Consider the following 11,092-nt stretch of genomic DNA (forward strand, 5'->3'; position numbering starts at 1 on the left):
TTAAAAAATAAGCTATCAATCTACAAAAACAAAGAAAAAACTTAAATGTGTACATTTTTAAAAGGCCATCTACAAAAGCTTCAGGTTATATAATTTTAACTATGTGACTTTGTAGAAAAGACAAAACAATGAGCAGTGAAAAGAGCAGTTGTTTCTTGGGGCTCAGTGGGGAGAAGTCAGGGATGAATAGGTCTGACACGACATTTTTTAGGCCAGTGAGACTATTCTATATGATATTATAACATTGGATTTTAATATTATGCATTCGCGAAACCTATAGAAATTTACAACATTCAAAAGTGAACTCTAATGTAAAATATGAACTTAATAATGTGTCAGTATTATTTCATAATTTGGAAGAAATGTGCTGTACTAATACAAGGGGTTAATGATGGTAGAAACTGAATATGTTGGTCAAGGATCCCTCTATACTTTCTGTACAGTTTTTCTGTAAAACTAAAATATCTATAAAGTATAAGAACAATTAAAGAAATAAACATTTTCCAAAAAAAGTCACTAGAGGTTATGAAATATATCAAAAGCTGAATATCACTTTTTCATTCTTTGACAATTACAGAATTGCAATTAAAAGTCACCTAGATTGTAAACAAATATATTGATTGCAGATTGTGTTGGCAAAGTAAATGATTCTGAGCCAGTGGCAGTACTTCTAAGAATTTATCCTGTAGCTAGCTATATTCCAAAAATACTAAAAACAATGTAAATATTAATTGATAAGGTATTGATTAAATAAATAATGATACATGCAAGTAAATGAATATTCTGAGTTCTTAAAAAAAGGAAAAAGACATTTACTTTCTAATATGAACACTAGTCATGATACATTTTTATGTGAAAAAAGGAAAGCCTGAAGAATATGTGGAGCATGCTGTTATTTATGTAAAGTGGAGAATGTTTCTTAGTTAAGGTTAAATCCTTGGAGAAAACTCCCTCGGTCAAATTTACTAAATGAACTTTCTCCTACTTATTGTGTAAATTCACCATCGAACATTCCCAACAAGTAATGTTCCAGCGTTTTGTGGAATTCTAGTAAAGCAGCAGTCACTACCCCACATTCTCCTAACTTTAAATCCTTATTATAAAAAAATGTCTTCCTAAATGGTAGATTTTATTTCTATGAATAAAAGTATGGAAAGAAATTAAAAAAACAACATTTACTAAAATTACATTAATGACATTATTTTAAGAAAGTGTTTATTTTTTATTGGAATCATAACTCATTTTAAAGACAACTGGCAAGATCCTCCTCAGATTCTCCTCAAAGCAATGACCACCAAGTCCAAGCATTAACATAACATTTTAGGATAGCATTACTTTAGTTACTTTAGTTTCAGTATAAAAAGACCCCTAAAACAATTTCTTTTAAAAACCATAATAGTTCCTTTGCCTTTAGTGAAGGTTTAGGCAAAACTAAAAAGAAATGTGTGTATGTGTGTGTGTGTCTGTGTGTGTGTGTCTGTGTGTGTATGTCTGTGTGATGTGTATTGTGCATGCACATATATATATATATATAGGTATGTATGTATGTAACTGGGAAGCAGCAGAAGAGGTCAGAGGATGTGATGTGAGAAAGGCTATGAGTATTGTTGCTGCTTTTGAAGTTGAAGAAAGGGCCCAGAAGCCAAAGAACGTAGGTCACCACTGGAAGTGAGAAAAGGATGGTGAGACCCTGTCTCTACTAAAAAATACAAAAATTAGCCGGGCACGGTGGCAGGCGCCTGTAATCCCAGCAACTCAGGAGGCTGAGGTAGGAAAATAGCTGGAGCCTGGGAGGTGGATGTAGTAGTAAGCTGAGATCTTGCCACTGTACTCCAGTGTGGGCAACAGTGTGAGACTCCATTTCATAAATAAATAAATAACAAAATGAAAAAGATTCAGCTCTACCAATACCTTGACTTTATAGCCAGTTAATGCAAGTGTTAGGCTTCTTAATATCCAGTGCATGCTTCAGGCTTAACTCATACACCCTTTCTTCAAAAGTTTGCACCACTCCAGCCACTTAGAAATAACCATCCCTCTTTACAACTATCCTGGCATATTGTTGCTCATACATGACGCTTATTACTTTTATTTTAGTCACCTGTGTTCATTTCTGGATTGTTTAAAGTGGAATTTTTTAAAAGAGCTGCTATTTGCCAGTTAATACACAAACGTTAAATGATTATTTTATGTTTATTAATGGACTTTATCTTTTAGAAGTTTTAGAATCACAGTAAAATTGAGGAGAAAGCACAGAGATGTCTCATATCCTGCCCGTTCCCACACCTGCATAGCCTTGTGCATTTACCAACATCTCCCATCAGGGTGGTACAGTTGTTACAATTGACAACCCATATTGAAACATCTTTATCACTCATGATCCATAGTTCACATCAGGTTGCACTTTTGTTGTGGAACTTTCAAAGCATTTGCAATGAATGTATAATGATACATAATCCACCATTACACTATCATAAAAAGTAGTCTTGCTGCCCTAAAAATCCTCTGTGCTCTGCCGATTCATCTCTCCTTTCCCTCTAATCCCTGGAAACCACTAGTCTTTTCACTTCTTCCATAGTTTCATCTGTTTTGGATCACGTAGTTGGAATCATAGATTATGTAGCCTTTTCAGACTAGCTTCTTTAACTCAGTAATATACATTTAAGTTTCCTCTAGATATTTGCTTGATAGGTTTTTTTTAGTAATAATTTATTGTCTAGATATCTAGATAATAAATTATTACTAAAAAAAACCTATCAAGCAAATATCTAGAGGAAACTTAAATGTATATTTAAGTTATCAAGATAATAAAATAATAAAATATTATTATCTAGACAATAAAAAGATAATACCACAGTTTATACATTTGTCTATTGAAGGCCATCGTGAGAGCTTCCAGGCTTTGGCAATTATAAATAAAACTTCTATAGATGTCTGTATGCAGGTTTTTGTGTAGATACGGGTTTCAACTCCTTTGGATCAACACTAAAGTGCAATTAGTCGATCATATGGTAAAATATGTAATTTGTATTTAAAAATCTCAGATACTGACTTTAAAAGTGGCAGTATAATTTTGCATTTTCACCAACAGTGAATGACAGTTTCTATTGCTCCACTTCCTTATCCACATTTAATGTTTAGTGTTCTGGATTTGGGCCATTCTAAACAGTATGTAGTGATATCTCATTGCTGTTTAAATGTGCATTTCCTTGATGACATATGAAGCATCTTCTTACATGCTTATTTGCCACCTCTATATTTTTTGGAGAGGTATCTGTTAAGGTCTTTGGCCCATTTTTTAACTGGGTTTTTTTCTATTATTCAGTTTTAACAGTTTTTTGTATATTTTAGAAAACATTTATTTGAATGTCTTTTGTGAATATTTTCTCCCAGTTTGTATCCTCTGACTCTCATTTTATCATCTTGACAGTATGTTTCTCACTTACTCAGAGACGAATTTGTTTGTTTGTTTGTTTGTTTGTTTGTTTCAGAAACAGATCTCGCTCTGTTGCCCAAACAGGAGTGCAGTGGCACCTTCTTAGCTCACTGTAGCCTTGAACTCCTGGGCTCAAGCAGTCCTCCTACCTTAGCCTCCTATTAATGTAACTATGTGATTGCTTCTCTTACTTAGCTTATTAGTATAATGTATTATGTAATTGATATTTGAATGTTGAACCAGTCTTGCAAACCTGAGATACATACCTGGATAACTCTTCTATTCAGAAACTTTTAATTTTAATGAAGCCCTGATTATCAATGATTTCTTTAATAAATTGTGCGTTGCATCTAAAAAGTCATAAAAAAATCCTAGATTGTTTTCTCTTGTGTTACCTCCTGTGTTACTATTAGGAGTTTAATAGTTTTACATTTTACATTTTGGTTAATGATTCATTTTGAGTTAATTTTTGTAAATCGTAAATTCATTATTTTGCATGTGGATGTTTAGTTATTCCAGCACCATTTGTTGAAAATATTAACCCTTTGTCCATTGTATTGCCTTTGTTCTTTGTTAAAGATCAGTTGACTGTATTCAAGTGGGTCTATTTCTGGGCTATTTGTTCTTTCCACCGATATATTTGTATATTATTTTACCAAAATTACACTGTTGTGATTACTACTGTAGCTTTATAATAAGTCTTGAGGTCAGGTAGTATCAATACTATTATTTTGTTCTTCTCCTTGAGTACTGTCTTTGCTATTCAGTATCTTTCACCTCTTCATATAAACTTTAGAGTTAGTTCATCAGTACTCACAAAATAACTAATAAAGATTTTGATAGGGATTGCATTGAATCTGTATATCAAGCTGGGATGAACTGACATCTTGACAATATTGAGTCTTTCTATACTGTACATGAATATGTAATATCACTTCATTTTTTAGTTCTTCTTTGATTTATTTAATCAGAGTTTTATAGTGTTCTGCATGCAGCTTTTATATATATTTTATTAAATTCTTATCTAATGTTTCATATTCAGGGGTGCCAGTGTAAATGATAATGTGTTTTTAATTTCAAATTCCACTTGTTCATTGATGATATATAGGAAAACTTTTCATTTTATCTTGTATCCTGCAACCTTACTATAATTGTTTATTAGTTTCAGGAGTTTTCTGTCTATTATTTGAGAGTTTCTACATACACATGTTAAACAAAGATAGTTTTATTTCTTCCTTTCAACCTGTATTCATTTGATTCCCTTTTCATTTTTAAAAAAATCACATTAGCTAGGATTTTGGTAGTAGAATACATTTCAACCTCTATATTCCTTTCAACCTGTATACATTTCATTCCCTTTTCATTTTTTTTTTTAATTGTATTAGCTAGCATTTTTGGTACCATGTTGAAAATCGGTGGTGGGAGGCAACATCCTTGCCTTGTTCCTGACCTTGGCAGAAAAACTTTTAGATCTTTACCATTAAGTATGATAAGTGTAGCATTTCAGGAGATTTTTTTTTAATCAGGTTGATAAAGTTCTCTATTCCTAATTTAATGAGAGTTTAGTCATGAATGTGTGTTTGCTTTTGTCAAATGCATTTCTGCATTTTCTGATGTGATCATGTGATTTTTTTCTTCTTTAGTCTGCTAATATAAGGAATTTGGTTTTGAATGTTGAAACAGTCTTGTAAACCTGAGGTACATTTCACTTTGTTGTTACATATAATTTTTTATACAATGTTGGATTCAATTAGCTATTTTTGAGAATTTTTCTATATTTGTAGATGCATTGCTCTGTAGTTTGTTTTTTTTTTTTTTATAATAAGTTTGTCTGCTTTGGGTATTGGAATAATGTTGACCTCATGGGGTGAGACAGGAAGTATTCCTGCCGCCTCTATCCTCTGAAGGAGATTACAATGAATTGGTATAAATTCTTACGTGAGTGTTTGATAGAACTCACCCATGAGCCCATCTTGGTTTGGTGACTTCCATTTTAGAAGGTTTATTAATTATTAATTCATTTCTTTAACACATATAGGCCTATTCAGATGGTCTATTTCTTCTTCTGTGAATTTACAAAGATCGTATCTGTCTAGGAATTGGTCGATTTCATTCAGGTTATTAAAATTGGGGGCATAGTGCTGTTCATGCTATTCCTTTTTTTATCCCTTTAAGGTCAATGGGATCTACAGTGATGTTCCATCTTTTAATTCTCATATTAGTAAGATGTGTTTACCTTTTTATCTCAGCCTGTTAAGAGGCTCATCAATTTTACCATTTTTTTCCCAGAGGAATAGCTTTTGTTTTTGTTGATTTTCTCTGTTGATGTCCTGTTTTAAATTTCACTGATATGTGCTCTACTTTTTATTATTTCTTTTCTTCTTCTTACTTTGAATTTAACTTACTCTTCTTTTTCTATGTTGTTAAGGTAAAAGATTAGGTCATAGATTTCAGATATTTCTTCATTTTAAATATATGCATTAGTGCTATAAATTTTTCTCTAAGCCTGCTTTTGTGGCATCCCATAACTTTTGATATTATAATTTTATTTTCACTTTGTTCAAATTATTTTTAAATTTTTCATGAGATTTCACCTTGCCTCCTATGTTTCTTAAAAGTGTGTTGCTTAATCTTCACATGTATTGAGATTTTCCAGTTATCTTTCTGTTATTGATTTCTAGTTTAATTCCATTGTGTTCTGAGAAAAGACATTGTATGATTTCTATTCTTTTAAATTTTGTAAGATATGTTTTATAGCCCAGAATGTGGTCTATCTTGATGAATAATATATATAAGCTTGGGAAGACTTTATAGTCCGTTGCAGTTTGATGGAGGAGTCTACAGATGTTCATTATATGCTGTTGATTGATAGTGTCATTGAGTTAAACTATGTCCTTACTGATTTTTGCCTGCTAGATCTGTTCATTTCTGATAGAGCCATTTTGAAGTCTCCAAACATAATTTTGGATTCATCTACATTAAATCTCCGCCTGACATTGTTGATAGGTTCCTAGAAACTGACATTAAGCAAAACAATATACTGTATGCCATAGAAACTTTACTCTTGTTTATACCAATTATCGGTGGTAAAATTGGTTTCATTATACAATACCAAATTTCACTTAAATTTACTCATTTCCAAAAACCTGTTGACGATGTTAAGTGAGAACTTACTTCATTTCTCTTTGCAGTTCTATTATTTTTTCCTAACATATTTTGACACTCTATTCTTACAATCTTACATATTAAGAATTGTTACGTTTTTTAAGGGACAATAAGACAATGGATCCCTTGTTATTATGTAAGGCCTTTTTTTAAATCCTTGATCAATTTTCTTGCTTTGAAATCTGCTCTGTTTTAAATTAATATAGTAACCTCCAGTTTCTTTTGATTAACATTAGCATTAATTCCTCAGTCTAATTATTTTTAATCTATATGTCCTCATATTTAAAATGAATTTTTATAAACGATATGGTTTGGTTTTTTGTTGTAATCTGCCAACAATCTTATTATTAATTTTTTGAGACAGCGCCTCACTCTGCCACCCTGGCTGGAGAGCACTGGCTTGAACATGGCTCACGGCAGCCTCAATCTGCTGGGCCCAAGGAATCCTCCTGCCTCAGCCTCCCATGTAGCTGGGACCCCAGGTGTGCACCACCATGCCTAATACTTGAATTTTTGTAGAGATGGGGTCTGAGTTTGTTGCCCAGTCTGGTCTCAAATTCCTGGCCTCATACAGTCTTCCTTCCTTGGCCTCCCAAAGTTCTGGGATTACAGACATCAACCACCATGCCCAGCTAGTATTGTTCTTTTAATTGATGCATTTCCATCATTGACATTAAAAGTGATTACTAATGTAATTGAATGACTATTAACCATATTTTTTCACTATTTTCTATTTGCTGCCCTTGTTCTTTGATCCTACTTTTGTCTTCCACTTTTTGTCCTCTTGTTGTATTTTAATTGAGCGTTTTATATAATTTTATTTTCTCATTTCTTAGTTTATTAGTTGTGCAATTTTAATTAAAACATTCAGTGTTTTCTTAGAGTTTGCAATATACATTTAGAACAAATTAATTTATGTTTAAATAACACTTTATAACTTCACAGATAAGAGTACCTAATAATACCAAAATAACCCTACTTCTTCCTTTCTATCCATCGTGTCATTGATGTCATTCACTCCACTTATCTGTAAGCATACATAAACATATAAATAAGCATGTCAATTAAATACTATTAAACACATTGTTGCCATTATTATTTGGAACAAATTGTTTTCTATTAAATCAATTTAGATAAAAATGTTTTTATTTGACCTTAACTGATTTCTTCTCTGATATTCCTTCTTCTTTATGTATATCCAAGTTTCTGGCCTATGTCCTTTTTCTTCTCTCTAACAAACTTCTTTTAACATTTCTTGAAAGACAGGTATACTGGCAAAACAGTCCCTCAGTTTTTGTTTGTGTGGCAATGTCTTTATTTCTACTTAACTTTTGAAAGATAATTGTACAGAGTACAGAATTTTAAGTTGGAGGTGTTTTTCTCTCAACACTTTAAATATTTCACTCCACTCTCTTCTTGAGTGCATGGTTTCTGAAGAGAAGTCTGATGTAATCTTTTGCTCCTCTTATACATAAGGTTTTGTTTGGTTTTGTTTGGTTTTATTCTGGCTTCTTACAGGACGTTTTGTTCATCTTTGCTTTTCTACAGTCTGAAAATAATAAACCTATGCATAGTTTTTCTGGCATTTATCCTTCTTGGTGTTTTCTGAGCTTCCTGGGTCTGTAGTTTAGTGTCTGACATTTATTCAAGAAAAAGTTTCAGTGTTTATTATTTCAAATATTTCTTTTGTTGTTTTCTTTCTTTCCTTAAAGTATTCCCATTATACACACGTAGTCATCACAAAGTTCTTGGCCATTCTGTTTCTTTCCCCATTCTGGTCTTATTTTTCTTTGCTTTTTAATTTTGAAGCTTTGTATTGGGATATTCTTAGAGATTGTTTCCTCAGCTGTGTTCTATCTAATAATTTAAAAAGTAAGTTATCTGTCATATCTATTACAGCATTATTTATTCTTTAGTGATTTTTTTTAGTTCTTAGAATTTTTATCTCCCTGCTTACATTGCTCATCTGTTCTTCCATGCTGCCTACATTATTCATTAGATCCATTAGCAAATTAATAATAGTTGTTTTAAATTTCCATTTTGATAATTCTAACATCCCTTATATACCTGGCTCTGGTTTTAAGTCTTAGTCTTTTCAGGCAGTGTTTATGACCTTTTAGTATGAGTCTTGCAATTTTTTCTTGACAGCCAGACAAAATGTATTGAGTAAAAGGAACCGCTGTATCTAAGTGTTTAGTAATGTGGTGTAAGGTGCTGGAGAAAAGCAGCATTCTATCCTTCTATGATAAGGTCTCAATCTTTCAGTGAGCCTGTACCTCTGGATTGGGAACTTCAAACTTGTTTCTCAGTTTCTCTCTCCCGCCTCTGGGTAGAATGAGATGGCTTGAGGGGTCTGGAGTTGTATATTTTCTTCCCACCCAGAGGAAGGCTAGAGACTGCTGGAGTTTAGTTTCTGTAGCTTCATATTAAAAAAAAAAATACGAAAACTTTTTATGCTCCAATGAAAAGAATAAATAGAATTGCTATGTGAATATGTTTATGTATGACTTCTTTTTTATTATTATTATTTTAAGGTCTGCATACTGGGGAGAAAAAAATGTAAGATATTTTACACAATTTAAAATAATAATATATTTTCCTTATTCTCTTTTCACAGAAGAGTCTACTTCGGCTTGACAGCAGCCCTGATGTTTCCAACCCTTGTTCTACTTGTTGTATTTATTTTTGTTGTAAAGAAAAAATTCCATGGAAAGGATACCAAAGCATCAGAAAATGAAAGAAAAGTAACGGATGAAGCAAACTTAGAATTCTTAGATAACAGTGAACATTTTGTATCTTCTGCTGAAGAACAGTAAAGCATGTAATTAACAGGAAAGTAAATAAACGATTTTCTTGCTGTTTCCAACCAATGTATTGATTCAGTAACATGTTATTTTTGTGCTTCTGGGTCTTTTCACTGAGAATTCCCACATTCTTCACTTATGATGGAACAATGAATAACCCTATGAATTTATAATGAAACAAACTATAAAAATGGGAGTAGCCATTGTTAGGACATAGCTACGCATTTGTAGTTTAGAATATATGATTCATAAAGATTTAAAGTGAGAGGCATGGTTAGTACATAATAGAAGAAAAAGTAATTGCTCAGGTTAATTGTAACTCTTTTTTTTTATTTTATTTTATTTTATTTTTATTTTATTTTATTTTTTTATTTTTATTTTTTTTATTTTTATTTTTTTTATTTATTGCATTTTAGGTTTTGGGGTACATGTGAAAAACATGCAAGGTTGTTGCATAGGTGCATGCGTGGCAGTGTGATTTGCTGCCTTCCTCCCCTTCACCCATATCTGGCATTTCTCCCCATGCTATCCCTCCCCAATTCCCCACCCCCCCGCTGTCCCCCCCACTCCCCCACAACAGACCCCCATGTATAGTGCTCCCCTCCCTGTGTCCATATGTTCTCCTTGTTCAACTCCCGCCTATGAGTGAGAACATGTGGTGTTTGATTTTGTGTTCTTGTGTCAGTTTGCTGAGAATGATGGTTTCCAGGTTCATCCATGTCCCTACAAAGGACGCGAACTCATCGTTTTTAATGGCTGCATAATATTCCATGGTGTATATGTGCCACATTTTTCCTGTCCAGTCTATCATCGATGGGCATTTGGGTTGGTTCCAGGTCTTTGCTATTGTAAACTGTGCTGCTATGAACATTCGTGTGCATGTGTCCTTATAGTAGAACGATTTATAATCCTTTGGATATATGCCCAGTAATGGGATTGCTGGATCAAATGGAATTTCTATTTCTAGGTCCTTGAGGAATCGCCACACTGTTTTCCACAATGGTTGAACTAATTTACACTCCCACCAACAGTGTAAAAGTGTTCCTATTTCTCCACATCCTCTCCAGCATCTGTTGTCTCCAGATTTTTTAATGATTGCCATTCTAACTGGTGTGAGATGGTATCTCAATGTAGTTTTGATTTGCATTTCTCTAATGGCCAGTGATGATGAGCATTTTTTCATATGCTTGTTGGCCTCATGTATGTCTTCTTTTGTAAAGTATCTGTTCCTATACACCAATAACAGACTTAAAGAGAGCCAAATCAAGAACGAACTGCCATTCACAATTGCTACAAAGAGAATAAAATACCTAGGAATACAACTAACAAGGAATGTAAAGGACCTCTTCAAGGAGAACTACAAATCACTGCTCAACGAAATAAGAGAGGACACAAACAGATGGAGAAACATTCCATGTTCATGGTTAGGAAGAATTAATATCGTGAAAATGGCCATACTGCCCAAAGTAATATACAGATTCAATGCTATCCCCATCAAGCTACCAATGACCTTCTTCACAGAACTGGAAAAAACCACCTTAAACTTCATATGGAACCAAAAGAGAGCCCGCATAGCCAAGTCAATTCTAAGCAAAAAGAACAAAGCAGGAGGCATCACACTACCAGACATCAAACTCTACTACAAGGCTACAGTAATCAAAACAGCATGGTACTGGTACCAAAACAG

General features: G+C 33.1%; 1 protein-coding gene across 4 annotated transcripts in view; it reads left to right on the forward strand.

The window, feature by feature from the left end:
- LOC105713875 (putative solute carrier organic anion transporter family member 1B7) overlaps window positions 1-9,723 on the forward strand; it is a 107,954-nt gene extending 98,231 nt beyond the window's left edge. For all 4 annotated transcript variants that reach the window (XM_064377775.1, XM_012447697.2, XM_012447698.2 and 1 more), the window contains one exon: window positions 9,219-9,723. In XM_064377775.1, coding sequence (XP_064233845.1) covers window positions 9,219-9,417 — 199 coding nt within the window. In that variant the 3' untranslated portion in view covers window positions 9,418-9,723. The remainder of the gene's footprint in view (window positions 1-9,218) is intronic.
- Window positions 9,724-11,092: the final 1,369 nt, after the last annotated feature.

This window comes from Aotus nancymaae, unplaced genomic scaffold, assembly GCF_030222135.1.
Source record: "Aotus nancymaae isolate 86718 unplaced genomic scaffold, 86718_ANA_hifiasm-v0.15.2.pri h1tg000016l, whole genome shotgun sequence".
Classification (NCBI taxonomy): Eukaryota; Metazoa; Chordata; class Mammalia; order Primates; family Aotidae; genus Aotus; species Aotus nancymaae.